Source organism: Leptosomus discolor, chromosome 9 (genome assembly GCF_034619465.1).
Source record: "Leptosomus discolor isolate bLepDis1 chromosome 9, bLepDis1.hap2, whole genome shotgun sequence".
NCBI lineage: Eukaryota > Metazoa > Chordata > Aves > Leptosomiformes > Leptosomidae > Leptosomus > Leptosomus discolor.
The window spans coordinates 14,466,323-14,481,299 of record NC_141399.1 but is presented as its reverse complement, the minus strand read 5'-3'; the positions used below and the strand labels follow the sequence as shown (position 1 = coordinate 14,481,299).

Here is a 14,977-nt window from a genome sequence, read left to right as displayed (position 1 = left end):
AACCCCTCCCTGGGGACCTGTGCTTGGGGCTCTGGGATGTGGCCCGTGGTGAAGCCGGAGGAGGAAAGCCCCAGGGCTGGGCTCCCCTTGCCCGCCAGGCGGGTCCAGCTGGGAGGGAGCGTTGGGCAGGTTGGGCAGCGGGGCAAGGCTGCAGGGGCGGGGTGGGCTGGGGCGGGGGGAGAAGGGGCCCTGGCAGTAGCCAGGGGCTGGGGGCGGGGGGGGGGGTGCGTGGCGGGGAAGGAGGGATGTTCCCTGCCTCCCTCCTTTCACCAGGCACTGCGGGGGGCACTGCTCAAGCTGGGGGTCACTGCCCACAGGGACCCTGTGCCAAGGCCAGACCTGCAAGATGTTCTGCAGCTCCAAGATGCCAAGGGTGCCGGCACTGCGCACCAGCACCTGCAGCATGCTGTCCACAGCGGCCAGGGTCTGCAAGGGGAACAGAGTCTTGCGGGCAAAGCTGGAAGCCGAGGGGGGGAGGGGAGGGGGGCGGCCGTGGCCCTGCAGTGCCCAGGAAGGGGCCTCGGGGCAGGGGAGCTCCCCGTGGTTCACCTCGTGGCATACCTTGGAGTAGAGGGAAGCCTCGGGGCCCTGGGTGTCCAGCGGAGGCAGGTGGAAGACGCTGCAGAAGCAGGTGTGGAGGAGGCTGCTGCTCTTCTCCTGTGGAAGCAGCCCCACTCTGCTGCAGGGACAGAGAGGTGCTCTTGGGACCCAGCTCTTGGGAGGAGGCAGGCTCCAGGGCTGGAGACCTGGGCTGATCCCCCCCCATGGCACGGGGACATCTTAACCCCCCCCCATGACACCAACACTCCCCTTTGTGGGGAAAACTCCGTGGCACCCCCTGCTCTGCTGTCTGCGTCCCTCTCAGACCCGGGACTGGTGATGTCCCCCACCTGGGACCAGTGCCGTTGGGATCGCCCAGCACGGGGGAGGCCAAGCTGGGGGCTGGGGCAGGTACCTCATGGAGGCGATGGCCAGCGCGGCTTGCTGCCGCACCGTGGTGTCCAAGTGGTCAGCAGGCTCATCTTGCAGCACCACCTGGGGAGCACAGCAGGGTGGCATGGCTTGGGACGGGCAGTCTCCTTTGCCCAGCGAGAGCCTGCGCGGCTCTCAGAGCCTGGCTGCCCTCATCCTGGCGCTCCCTCCCCACCCAGCACCCGGTGGTCCCAAGCCCCATGGCAAGAAGGGCCGTGCCCATCACAGAGACGCCGGCTGGCCAAGAGACCCACAAACGGCGTCGGGTGCAAGCCCTGGCTCCAGCCGGGCCACGCAGGTGGCTTTGGAGCATCTCCAAGGATGGAGACCCAGAGCAGCGCTCAGCCTCTCCCCCCTGCCCGGCCGAGCCCTCTCCTGCCCCCAAGGCTCTGCCGCCTCCCGCTGCCCCTGCCCCAGCCTGCCTGGCCAGCCCCTCACCTCGATGGCTTTCATCACCTCCAGCCAGCATAAAGAAAGTGTGTTCCCTGTGACCGAGCCCACTGCGGTGGTGCTGCAGACGGTGCAGACACTGGCCAGAAACCTCAGCTTCTGGGCCTCTTGCTGTCAGCCAGGGAGAGAACAGGTGGACAGACAGCGTCAGGGGGGACAGACAGCTGGGACGGGCCCAGCACGGCCCCCAGCACCTTCTGAGCACGGGACGGGGGCAGAAAGACCGGCCAGGAGACGCGGGCGCAGCCTTGTCGAATTGGCCATGGATACCTTTGGTCTGCTCCAGAGGAAGGCTTGGATGATGATCAGGCTCTTCTCTCCCTCAGTGGGCTCAGCCAAGCCGAAGCACCACGGATCTGGCCACGAGAGAGCAGGCAGTGCTGGGGGGCCGGCAGGGTGGAAAACCTGAACCCTCTGCCCAGCTCCCGGGGATGTCACCACCCCTGGCTCAGGGCTGGGGCTCCGTGTCCTCTGTATGCCCCAGGGGCAAGCGCATGATGCTGAAGGGCAGCACGGGGAGGGGGCCCCTTCGTGCCTGGGTGAGGGATGTGCTGGCACCAGGGGACAGGGATGGTCCCTGTCCCAGGGATGCCACGACAGGGCTGGCTGCCGGGCCCCTGGGCCGGGGGAGCCCAGCTACCTGCCTGGCTCTGTTGTCCCTCGAGCAGGGTCCATTACCCGGTGTGCAACAAGAAGGGGAAAAAAAAATCTTGTCCTCACTTGCTGTCCATCAAGGGGGGGATGTGAGCTTGGGACGGGACAGGACAGGACAGGACAGGGCAGGGTGGGCAGCCCCCCGTCCTCAGGGCCTGCCCGCTCACCTGCCTGCAGTGGCCGGACCTTGCATGTATTGATGGGCTCCAGCCCGGGCCTGGGAGCTGGGGCATCTCCGTCCTCCTCCCAGGCCTGCTTGGGGTGGCTGACGGTTCTCCTCTCCATCCTGCAGCAGTGCGAGAGGAAAGGGGTGAAGGGGACCCCGCACCACCCGGTCAGCAAGTGGCCCAGCGTCCCCCTCCTAAGCCCCTCCCCACAAGCCCTCCTGCTGCCCCAGAGCCCCACGAAGCCCTCCTCACCCCGGGGAACAGGACGGGCTCCCGCCTCCTCCTCCTCCCGCTACGGGACTGGGGTTCGTCTGTGCGGCGGGCACCTTCCTTGTCCCCGGGACCCCGCTGTCCTCTCGCTCCCGGGGCCAGGCGCCGGCCCCAACTGCGGCCGGGCCGAGCCGCGGCTCCGCCCGCAGCCCCTCAGGCACGCCGAGGCTCTTCGCTCTCGCCGGACGAGGTCCGGGCCGAGGCCCGCGGGGCTCCCTTCGCTCGAAGGCCGGCGAGCACCCAGGGACGCCGGACGCCCTGCCGGACGCCCTGCCGTGCGCTCAACTACCGGGACCCGCGGTTGTTGGGGACGCCGTGTCCCCTGGTGACGGCTGCGCCCGGGAGGGCGCACGAGGCCGCCCGAGGGGGCGCGGGGGCCCGGCTCGGGGTGCTGGGGGAGGGGCGGCGGCGGCGCCCCGGCGGCGGCGGGGCCGGGCAGGAGGTGGCGTGGGCACAGAGGAGCCGGTGTGCGGGGCCGGGCGGGAGGGGGGGCGAGAGGCCCGGGGGCAGGGGCAGGCCATGGCGGCGCCCCGCTCGACCCAGCGCCCCGCCGCAAGGCGCAGAGGCAGAAATGCGGGGGGCGAGGGGACGCGGCCCCCGGGCGCCAGGGGGCGCGGTTGGGGCGAAGCGACGTGGCCGGGGCGCAAGTGGGCCTTCGAGGGCGGAAGTGGCGGCGGGGCCCGGAGATCGGTACGGGCGGGCCGGGGCCGGGGGAGCGGGAGGAGAAGGAAGGGGAAGGGGGCCGGGAGAGAGGGTTATGGTGATGGGCCAGCGCTGGGGTCACTGACGGTGTCAGCGATGGGCCAGGGGTGAGCCAGTGGTGAGGTCGGCGATGGGGTTAGTGATGAGGTCGGTGATGGGTCTGCGATTGGGTGAGCGATGCGTCAATGATGAGGTCGATGATGGGATCCTTGATGGGTCAGTGCTGGACCAGTGCTGGGGTCAGTGCTGGTCAGTGCTGGGGTGGGGGCCGTGCGTTCAGGAGGTGCAGCGTGGGGTGTGGGCAGTGATGAGCTGCGTGGTGCCGTTGCGGTTTGCGCAGCATGTGTGGGTGCAGTGTGGTTTGGAGTGATGGGGGGGCGGGGTACCGGGGCGGGGGAGGGCCGTGTGGGGCCCTGGACAGACGTGTCACGCACGGCGGGGAAGCAGAACCCGGCGCTGCGGTTGGCCATGAGCCGGGGCTGCTTCCCGCGGCGCAGGCAGCGAGGGCGCGGGAGCCGGCAGCAGCAGGCAGGGTGAGTGAGTGTGAGCAGGGTGATGTGAGCAGGGTGAGCGAGAGGCAGGGTGGGCAGCCCCGTGCCCCTGGGCTGGGGCTGGAGAGAGGCAGGCAGGGGGAGAACTGAGCACCGGGGTGGGCGAAGCTTGGCAGGAAGACGCAGGCAGAGGGCAGGCGTTGGGAGAGGGGGGGCTTCTCCCTCCACGGGGGGGACGACCCCCACGCAGTGCGGAGGGGGGTGCTGGCAAGGTCCTGGCGTGGGTTTGCTGGGGAGACAGGAGGAAAAGTGTCACCCGCCTGAGGGTGCAGGTAGGGCACTGCCTGGCCTCTGAAGTGGGGAGTGTGGGCTGGGCGTCAGGGGTCTTGGAGGTTTGGGGGTGACTTTGGGAGGCACCCGAAGGGTGCGGGGAGCAGAACCAGGCCCTCCATGTGCCAGAGGGGGAAGTGGGGTTTGCCCAACCCTAGCCAATAAGCCAGCATGGCGGTTCCTCCTGCCCACTGCCTGCAGCTTCTCCTTTGCCAGAGAAATGGCTGCCGGGCCAGGAGAGGGATCCCTGCCATTCTCTGGTTGTGGCAGGGGCTTCCGTCCTCTCAGAGGCTGGCAGGGCCCCCCTGAGCCCCCACACCACAGCAGCATGGCTGGGGCCTGCTCAGCTCCATGGTGTTGCAGCCTTCTCTAGCAGGTTGGGCCGCTTGTGTGACGAACTGACTGGTCTCGGGCGGGTGCTGAGATGGCAGGAGCTGGGGAAGGGGCAAGGCCAGCCCTGTGCCTTCTGCCCTGCCCCTCTGCCGGCTCGGCAGTGCCAGATCTGCCCACGAGTCTCACAGCATGGGTGCCTGGAGCCGGCACCATGCACCGCTGTGCTGTTGTCCAACCTCGGACCCACTGCTGACCCCCGTAAACCCATCTGGCCCTGCCACTGGGGAGCTGCGCCTGCACCAGTGCTGGGCCGGGACACACACACACACGGTCTGTCCCCCTGCTGCCTCTAAGCTGTGGCCTGCTTGGTCTCCCATCAGTGAGAAGAATGGGCTCTGTGTCAGAGGAGCTCAGCCTGGTCGCCCTGCACCAGAGGCCGGAGCTGCTGGAGGCCTGCGCCGAGCTGCTGGGCGAGGAGTGGGGGAAGAGCCGGGCGTCGCGGCTCCACATGCTCCGGCGCTCCTCAGATGCCTTCCCCGCCTGCCTGCTGCTGCTGCGGAGCCGGGGCCCTGCCGAGGTCCCCACTGCCCGGGACGGTCCCTGCCAGCTTGTGGGCCACGTCCGGCTCTCCCGCGTGGCTGGCCATCCCCACGACCTCTTTGTGGAGAGCGTGGTGTTGGCCCGGGCGCTGCGGGGCCAGGGCTACGGGCGGCGGCTGATGGGGGCCACTGAGCGGTGGGCCCGGGCCCAAGGTTTTAGCTGCCTGCACCTCACCACCCACGACAAGCAGCACTTCTACGCCCACCTGGGCTTCATCCTGGGCAAGCCGGTGCAGAGCGTGGCCTTCCTCAGCCCCGCCATACCCACTGAGGTGCTGCGGCTCTTCTCCACCGCTCCTGGCACTGCCACCACCACCAGGCCAAGGGTGACGTCCGCTCCCGCGCCTCCCCTCCCACCGCCTGCTGTCCCCCCTCCCGCGCCAACCGTGGTCTGGGCGAGGGGAGTCCTGGCCGAGAGCAGTGGGCAGAGCCTCCTGGAGACCCCCTACCGTGATGCCAAAGGGCTGCCCATCTTCTGGATGAAGAAGGACATGGGAGGGGCTGGGGCCCCGAGCCAGCGATGAAAAGCAGTGTGGGCAGGGGCTGCCTGCCATTCTTTGGAGCTGGCACCAGCTCCCCCAGCCTCCCTGGTTTGCCCTGGCCCCGTTGCTTGTGTAGGGGCTGGTGGGGAAGCGGTCCCCACACGCTGCCCTGCCCAGCCCAGGCACACTGACTGCTCCCACCTAGTCCCTAGCTTGCCTGGCCGGGGCCCCGGGACCACCAGCATGGCAGGGAGCCAGGCCTACCCTAGGCTCTGGGGTTGGGACTGGTCCCAGGAGCGCTGCCTGGTCCCACCAGTGTCTCCTCCACGCAGGGGATTTGCTGTGGGGCAGCTGGGGCTGATGACACACTGTCCGCCAATGTGGCTGCCACTCGCCACTGAGCAGCCTGGGGAAACTGAGGCATGTGATGGCTGGAGGGGCACCAGGGGGAGTAGGGCAGGGTGGTGTGGGCTGCAGGGTCCCCTGCTCTGCACTGTGAGGGGGCAGGCGGCTAGGGCCCCCCCAAGGCAGCCGGCAGTCATGAGGGCCGGAGGCATGGGAATGAGAAGGTCAGGGAGAGCAGTTGGGTTCCACGCCGGGGGATTAGCACCATCCTTGCTGCGTCACACAGCCCCCGGGCCCATCCCCTGCCTAATCCTCTCACCCCGGGGAGCTGGCTGGCACCGGACAGGGGCACCTGGCCTGGGGGGGCAGAGCTGCCCCTTTGGCTCTGCCACACCTCTCAGGGGGCTCAGTCCCTCAGCAGGGCACCCAGCCTGGCTAGACCCTGCTGCAAAATAGCGAAGGGGGTCATGGTGCCCCCCGCTACAGGCAGGGCTAGGAGCCAGCAGGAAACTGAGGCACCGGGGTCAGCAGTTTGCAGTGCCTCACCAGAGCCACGCCATGGTGGTGCTCTGGCAGGAGGTGTCTGAAACCCCCAAGTTTGCTTGAGTCCCGTGGGATTTTGGGGCAGGCAGCCCATGCCTGTGGGGCAGCCCAGCCCCTGTGGCCAATCGTAGCCCACAGTGTGCCAGGGCGGCAGCGCCAGCACGGCCGAGGTGCCTGCTGCGCCCTGCCGCCTCACCCCTGCCGCTCTCCTTTCCCTGCAGGGTGCTGGCCCCGTGGGCAGCTGGCAACACAGGATGGGGCTGGGGCTGGTGCTGTGGGCCTGCCTGATGCTGGGCATGGCTGGCGGGGAGAGTCCGGCACCAGAATCCTTGGTGGGTGTGTGATAGGTAGAGACACGGACAATTTAAAGTGTCAAAATCCAATGCGAATTTTATTATATTAGCAAGCGAACAAGAGCAAAGGCAGCGCTGGGCGGCCGGGGAGTCTGCGCTCCGCCAACGGCTCGCAACTTCCCGCCTCGTGTAAGCACATTATATACAGTCTCATTTTCTGTATTCGCGACGTCACAATCAGGGTGACGTCACAATCAGGGTGATGTCGCAATCAGGGCGATACTCTGCGCATACTCCTTCTGTTGCTAGGGGGTCTTTTTCTACCTCCTGGTGGTCGTAAGGATGAAGGCTGAGGGTCTTCCTCGTTGCCCTGTGGGTGAACTTATGCAAGAATGTGATTATTCAACCCCTTCAGCCACGGGTCTTGTTTACTTTGCCGAATGTCCTTCGGTTGAGCTATCAAGTCTTCTTGTGAGCACATAAATCTTTCATCCATACCCTCCCATACAGGTTTAATGAACAAAGCACAACATGTTACTTATTACAATCCCCCCTTTTTCTTTTGTCCATTATTTTGTTCATTGAACCGTTGTAGCTCTTGAGCACTCAAGACAAGGGTTTCTGCTAAATCAGGCTCATCGGGTACCAATTCGTATTTCGCTCGAACAAGCATCAGGTGAGCGGCTTCTAAACGGTTCTTAACTATCGCAATAACTTTATTAAAAATACAAGGTCCGAACGCAAGCGTTAAAGTGAGCAGTATTAATGGTCCCGCCAATGTTGACAATAAAGTAGTAAGCCAAGGAGAATGATTAAACCATGATTCGTACCAACTTTGTTGGGATTCTCGTTCTTTCCTTCGTTGTTCCAACCCCTTTCTTAGCTCTGCCATTGTGTCCCGTACTATTCCGGTATGATCTGCATACACACAGCACTCTTCCTTTAAAGCTGCACACAATCCCCCTTGCTGCAAGAATAATAAATCCAAGCCACGTCTATTCTGAAGCACCACTTCTGATAGTGATCTTAGTGATTTTTCCAATGCGTCTATTGATTTTTCTATTCTGCTCAAATCCTCATCCACTGCTACTCTAAGTGACTTAAATTCAGCTTGTTGATTAATCAGAGAGGTTATCCCTGTGGCCGCTCCGGTTCCTCCAATTGTAAGGAGGGCGGCTATGGTCAGAGCTGTAAACGGTTCTCTCCTAGCAAGATGGTGCTCGGGGGTGGTTTGATAATTGTAGACAAACTCATTTGAGTGATATACAATTTTTGGAATTATTGCTACTTGTATGCAATAATCTTTGTTTTTATTAAAATTTTGTAGGCTCAAGCAGGGTGTTACTCCGATACTTGAGCACACCCATTTTGTGTTTGGTGCTGGTATTAACCAATCCGCGGGGGCTTCCTTTTTGAGTGAAATACTTACATTACACAAATGTTGTTTTGTGGGTGGAATTGTCCCTACGCACCGTCCTTTTCCCGTTACTTGTTCCAAGGTGAGACCTTGGACCTGATCTTTTCCTTTTCTCCATAAACATTGTGCAGGGTTCGTCCCATTTACACGCTTGGCCTTAGATGTAATTCCCACAGCCTCGTAAAAGGGTGGTCTAATGCCGTAACACAGCCAACAGGAGCTGGTCATTTGTGGGTTAGTTTTATTTAGTATTTGGTAGCTAGCTTGCATTACTTTCCATAGGGTATTTCCCTCTAAATTCTCTTCCGGGATAATTATACTGGGGTGAGTATTGTTACTGGTAAATTGGGTATTATTACCAGTTTCAGTGGTATCATTAGCGGGTCTCGGAATTTGCTTATGTGTGAGGACGGGATTCGGTCCAATTGGTTCAGGATCGTTTGGAACGGCCTTTTTTTTAATAAGTATTAGTCCCCCTCTATCTGTTCCAGGCTCCCAAAGTCTTATACCCCAAGTTCTTCCTACGAGCCATCCCGCATCCTGTTCTTGTTTTATTGTGAGTATTAAGGACCTAGAGTTTCCAGGCCTGTTTATCCCACCACTGTAATCATATGTTGGTTTTGTACACTTCTTTGGCCCCCAGGTAATTCCGAGATATTTATCCGGGGTTTGTGGTGTCCATTTACCAGTTACTATGGTCTCACATCCCCAGTAAGCGCAATAATAATGACCAGGGGAGTTACAATAACTTTTCCCAGGATTTGCACTAGGACACCAATAAGTAACTTTTAGATTTGAGGCCCCCCAGCTATATTGTTGGGATGGGTGGCAGCCAGCAGTAGTACTCATATCATCTCCCAATATGAACCTTAACAAATCACAATTGGTTACATTAAAGGAGGGTGGTCCTACCGTAACTATAGTTTGAATGATCCTGGAATCGTCCCAACTAGAGAGAGTCCACTTAAAGGGTTCATGCGCATATGATTCACAGACAGGGATGCATAATATTATCCAGATTGCCCCTATAAATACGTATCGGGAAAAGTGGTGGTTTTTGTAATATACTAATTGCTTATTCCTACCCCAATTTGATACCCGTACCCGATTTTTGTCATTTGCACTCCAGGGCTTCGCCTTTTTGCTACCATCCTTGAGGCAGGATCTCAAGCACTGCTTTGCTGTCCCAATTGTTGGGTTTGTTCCTCCACAGTTTTTTACTCCTCTGCCTCGCTCGTCGACTCGGTTGCTTCGAGCCACGAGGGGTACCATCTTCTCGGCAGCAGGGGTATTCTTCAGGAGGGCTAGTGCTTACTTTAGCAGCTTGCCTCAGGATGTACGAATTCCAGTTGGTATCTTTAACTTGGGGTGTGTTGCACTTCACCCCTTTCAGGAACTTCCGGCACTGCCCTCTTACTATTTCAGCGACAAAAGGAATCGGTTCTTTCGAATGGTAACAATAATTTTCGGGCCGGATTCCCTTAGCAAATATCCCCCACCATTCCCTTGATTCGGGAATAGTCTCTCCCTGTGATTCTTTTAATTTTAGTGCCAATTTTGTAAGTTCTCTTTCCCACTCCCAGCAGATTCAGCAGACGCCCCTTGGGGTTTTCCGTCTCGGCAATGGGCCCACCACCGTTCCCGACACACCTTACACACAAAGCACACGAATGAGTAACAGTTACAACTTAATATCTGCAATCTTACATGCCCATCTTTAGTCAGAATTGGATTTTCAATATATTCAATTTCAAAAGTATTCATTCAGGTCTTTTGAAATTTTATTTTTAGGTCCCCAGGTACACTGGTCACTTGCCACTGTTGATTCTTTATGGGTCCTTTGATTCGGCTGGCGTGAGTCCACCCTCTTTCAGCTGTTCGTATGGAGGTTTCTGTAGTAAGTAAAACAAGATAAGGCCCTTCCCACTGTGGAGTTAATGAGGTCTCTTTCCATGATTTAACCAACACCCAGTCCCCGGGTTTCACTTTATGGATTGCCATGTTTAATGGGGGTCGTTGGACAAGCAATCCTTTTTTCTTCAACTGTTCCCTACGACTCATTATTTGAGTGATGTACCACAGTACATGTGATTCTTTTAATTGAGGGTGATTATGTGGAACTTCTAGGTCATAGGGCATCCCATATAACATCTCGAATGGGGAAATCCCTACATCTGTACGGGGTTGGGTCCTTATATTTAAAAGTGCGAGGGGCAGACACTTGACCCATGATAGTTTGGTCTCGATCATCAATTTGGTGAGCTGTTTCTTTATCTCCCCGTTCATTCTTTCTACTCTTCCTGAACTTTGGGGATGCCAAGGGGTATGATATTCCCAATTTATTCCCAAGGCCCCCAAGGTATCCTTAACTATTTTAGACACAAAATGAGGTCCCCTGTCGGAATCAATGGCTTCTATTACCCCATATCTTGGGATAACTTCTTCTAACAGCACCTTTACTACAGTTTGGGCCGTTGTTCGTGCAGTCGGGTATGCTTCCACAAAGTGCGTAAGGTGATCCACGATTACCAGTAAATATTTGTACCTACCCACCTTTGGGAGTTCAGTAAAATCTATTTGAACCCTCGCAAAAGGCCTATGTGCCAGCTCTCTTCCCCCTAAAGGTCTTTCTCTTACTTGACTCCTGTTGACCTTTTGACACACTAAGCAACTGTTTGTTATTTGCTTGGCCAGACTATAAATACCCATACACATGTATTTATTAGCGAATTGGTCTATCAAAGCTTGGGTTCCCCAATGTGTGGTATCGTGGATTCTTTGTAATACCCCCATAGCCAAGGATTTTGGAAGTACCTGTCTCCCATCAGGTAACACCCATTTTCCCATTTCATCCTTTTTTACCCCCATTTTATGTAATTTCTCCTCTTCTTGAGTGGTGAAACTGAGGAGGTGGACCACCTTTCCATGATGCAAACAATGCTTTGCTCTCGGATTCTCACAGGCACATGCTATCCCATCCATGCCCCAATCCTCCCAGCAAGCATAACAAGGTTCCTTATAGAGATTACCTCCACAGTTGATACATTCTTCTCTCTGTTTGAAGGGATCCTGAGCCCTTAGAACCATTAGAGCAGCTTTTCTAGCCTCCTGATCCGCAGCATTATTACCCCGCTGTCGGAAATCTAGGCCTTTCTGGTGGCCTCTCACGTGTACCACTGCAATTCGGTTAGGACCTCTTAGGGCGTGAAGGACTTGGGTTATTAGGCCCTGGTGTATTAAATCCCTTCCCTGGGAATTTATGAGGCCCCGCTCTTCCCAAATTTTTCCAAAGGTATGGACTACCCCATATGCATACTTTGAATCTGTATATATTGTTCCTGCCTTTCCCTTTAGTAAACATAATGCTCGGAGTACTGCATAAAGTTCGCACGCTTGAGCTGACCATGCTGCGTTCAAGGGTCCTGATTCTATTACATTAAGATTTCTTCCCCCGATTACCGCATACCCTGATCTTCTCTTCCCTCCTACCACTCGAGAGGACCCATCCACAAACAGCTTTTCTCCACCTTCCAGTTCCTCCTCCTCCAAGTCTGGCCTTATCTTTGTTTGTTCCTCAATGGTATGTAGACAATTATCTGTCAACCTTTCCCCTTCAGGTTCCCCGTACAAAAACTGGGCCGGATTTTGTAAAGTAGTGCTTTCTAAAGTTAGTTTTGGTGAGGAGATTAAAATCCCTTCGTATTTTAACAACCTAGAATCGGTGATCCATTTTTCGGCTTTTTGTTGTAAAATTCCCCGGATGTTGTGAGGTGATAGAACTTTCAATTCGCTCCCGAATGTTATTTTGTGTGCCTCTTCCACAAGCAGAGCTGCTGCCACTATCGCTTGCAGGCAGGTTGGCCACCCACGGCTCACTGGATCCAAAAGTTTGGACAGGTATCCTATAGGTTTCTTTTTCCCAGCCCACTCCTGTGCCAATACTCCGAATGCCGTACCCCCATCGATATTCACAAACAAGTAAAATGGTCTTTTTAAGTCTGGTAAGCTTAATACTGGTGCATTAATTAAATCCTCTTTTAAGCTTTCTAATTGCTTTTCATCCTCCTTAGACCACTTTAACAGTCCCTCTTGGCTTAATTTGGCATATAGAAACTTGACTTTGTTACTATAATCTTCAATCCATTGTCTGCAGTACCCCATTAATCCCAACAGCTGACGAACCTGTCTTTTGTTTGCCGGAGGGGGCATTGATAGTATCCCATTTACTCGCTCGGGATCTACCTTCTTTTTCCCTTCGCTCAGCCAATGTCCCAAATATTTGACCTCTGGTTCTACAAACTGTAATTTTGATCGGGAAACCTTCAATCCCTTTAGGCTTAGGAAATTTAACAATTTGATACTCTCCACGCGGACTTTTTCCTCTTCTTGTCCAGCTATCAGGAGGTCATCTACATACTGAATCAGCTGTACTCCTTCTCCCTGCTTGTACTCTTGGAGAACGTGCTCCAGGGCCTGTCCGAATAGATTGGGAGATTCCGTGAACCCTTGGGGCAACACTGTCCATCTTAACTGTTGTTTTCTGTGGGTTTCAGGATCCTCCCATTCAAAGGCAAAATAATCCCTATTGTCCTTATCTAGTGGGCAAGCCCAAAATGCGTCTTTGAGATCAATCACACTGTACCATCGACTTTCAGGTCCCAGCTGGCTCAGTAAAGTATACGGATTTGCCACAACTGGGAATCTTGCAAGTGTTCTTTTATTAATTTCCCGTAGGTCATGGACCAATCTATAAGACCCATCAGTTTTCTTTATGGGTAAGATGGGTGTATTGAAGGGAGACATGCATGGTTCCAGTAGCCCTTGTTTAATTAATCTTTCAATCTCTGGTTTCAACCCCATCCTGCCTTCTCGTGAGATTGGGTATTGTTTTATTTTTACTGGAATTTCCGGATCCCTGATAGTTACAGTGAAGGGTGGGATATTCAATTTGCCCACTGTCTCCGGAGTGTACCAAACCTCGGGGTTAATTTTTACTTCATCCTCACTCCTAAGGGGACATAATTTTACTTGTAACTCATTATTTTTAACTTCCAAATTAATGCCTAGTGTGATGATCATATCTCGTCCCAGTAGGTTATAATCTGCTTCTGGGACCAACAATAGGGATCCCACCCCAAACTTAGATTCCGTTTCAAAAAGAACGTCTTTTATTACTGGAACCTTGAAAGGCTCTCCTTTTGCTCCAATTACTTGCATTGTCTCCGGGGACAAGTGACATCCCTGGGGTAACTCTTGTACTGTGGACCTCTCGGCCCCTGAGTCCACAAGGAACTCGATTTCCTGTTGCTGGGGACCTATTTTAATTTTTATCAAGGGCTCGGTTTTATGTCTAGCTCCCAGCAAATAGAGCCCCTGACACCCCTAATCCTCCTTGAATATTTTCTCATCCTGCAGCCGTTTTCTGCATTCCCTTCTCATATGACCCTTCCTCCCACAATAATAACACTCCACGTCCTTTCTCCTTGTTCCTTCCACCCCAGGCCTTGGGTCAGTCTTGTGAGTCGATCTAATCCCACCCCCACGCTGTCCTTCCCGAGCCACTGCCACCATCAGTCTTGCCTGCTTCTTAAACCTCTCGTCCTCCCTTCTGACAAACACCTTCTGTGCCTCCCTCAATAACTCATCCAAGCCTCTGTTTTGCCAGTCATCTATCTTCTCAATTTTTCTTCTAATATCTTCCCATGCATTTGCTACAAATTGCATTTTCAGCAGAGCCTGCCCCTCCTGAGTGTCTACATTCAGACTGGAATACATTTGGAGACTCTTTCGTAGTCTCTCTAACCATTTAGTGGGCGACTCATCTGCTTCTTGATGTTCTTTGAAAGCTTTATTAATGTTCTGTCCTCTAGGGACTGCCTCCCTGATACCCTGGATGATGATATTTCTAAGATCTTGCATGTGGCCCCTATGTACCAGGTCCTGGTGATCCCAATTGGGCCTCTGTAGGGGCCATTTCACATCTGCCGCTGGCCCCTGGGCATGCTGTGCGTCCCAAATTCGCATCCCTGCCCTCCTGATCATGTTTTTCTCCTCTGTGGTGAATAAAATCCCTAAAATAGCCTGAATCTCATCCCATGTATAAGTATTGGGTCCTAAAAATTGATCCACTCTTTCCGCTACCCCCAGCGGGTCTTCCAGGAGATCCCCCATTTTATCTTTAAATTGTCTTACGTCCCCTGAGTTAATAGGGATGGATACGAACCCTATTCCTGGCTGTGGACCCCCCATTGGTACTTCCCTCAAGGGGTACAAACCGCCACCCTCATGTGTACGTCGTGTTTGGCTCCTGGTTCTACGTCTGTAAGTTTCAGGGGAACGGGGGGGCGAATCAGGGTTCGAGCGGTGAGGGGCCGAGGGCAAGGGTTGAAGCGGTGCGGGTGGTGGTGAAATGGGAGGGGGAGGCGGTGGAGGGGGAATGTATGGTGGTGGTATTACAGGGACGGCGTCTTCCTCTCTATTCTTCCTCCCTCGGTAGCCACCCCCCTTTTCTTTTAAAGGGTATAAATTTACCCTAGTGTCGGCTACCATCCACAGACTGGCATATTCACTTTCCTCCAAATTAAATGGTTCCTTTGAGTTAACATAAATGTTTAGCGCCTGACATATCCAGTCCTCAAATGATCCAAAAACAGGCCAATACAGATGGTCTCCTCGAATCTGTTGTCCGCCCCAGACTTCCATGCAATAATGGATCATTTTCACCTTATCCTTTCCCTGCCTAGAGGGAAAGTTATCCCAGTGTTTCAACATCAGCCCTAGGGGACTATCGGGCGGTATTTGGGGCAATTTCACATGGGGCCCCTCTCCCATGGGCTCAAAGGGCTTGCTTTTCCTTTGTCCCATCTTCTGAGGCACTCACACACACACACCAACTGCTCCCCTCGTTTGTGGCTCGCTCCCTCGCAGGC

General features: G+C 55.7%; 1 protein-coding gene across 1 annotated transcript; it reads left to right on the top strand.

Annotated features, from left to right (window-relative positions):
* The first annotated feature begins 4,757 nt into the window (after positions 1 to 4,757).
* Positions 4,758 to 5,492, top strand: LOC147414861 (N-alpha-acetyltransferase 80-like). The gene has a single exon (XM_086470639.1). It carries the CDS (start codon positions 4,758 to 4,760, stop codon positions 5,490 to 5,492), a length of 735 nt encoding a protein of 244 aa, XP_086326765.1.
* The last annotated feature ends 9,485 nt before the right edge of the window (positions 5,493 to 14,977 follow it).

Excerpts from the sequence above, each read along its gene's own strand:
- LOC147414861 (XM_086470639.1), top strand. The coding sequence starts at position 4,758 with ATGGGCTCTGTGTCAGAGGAGCTCAGCCTGGTCGCCCTGCACCAGAGG.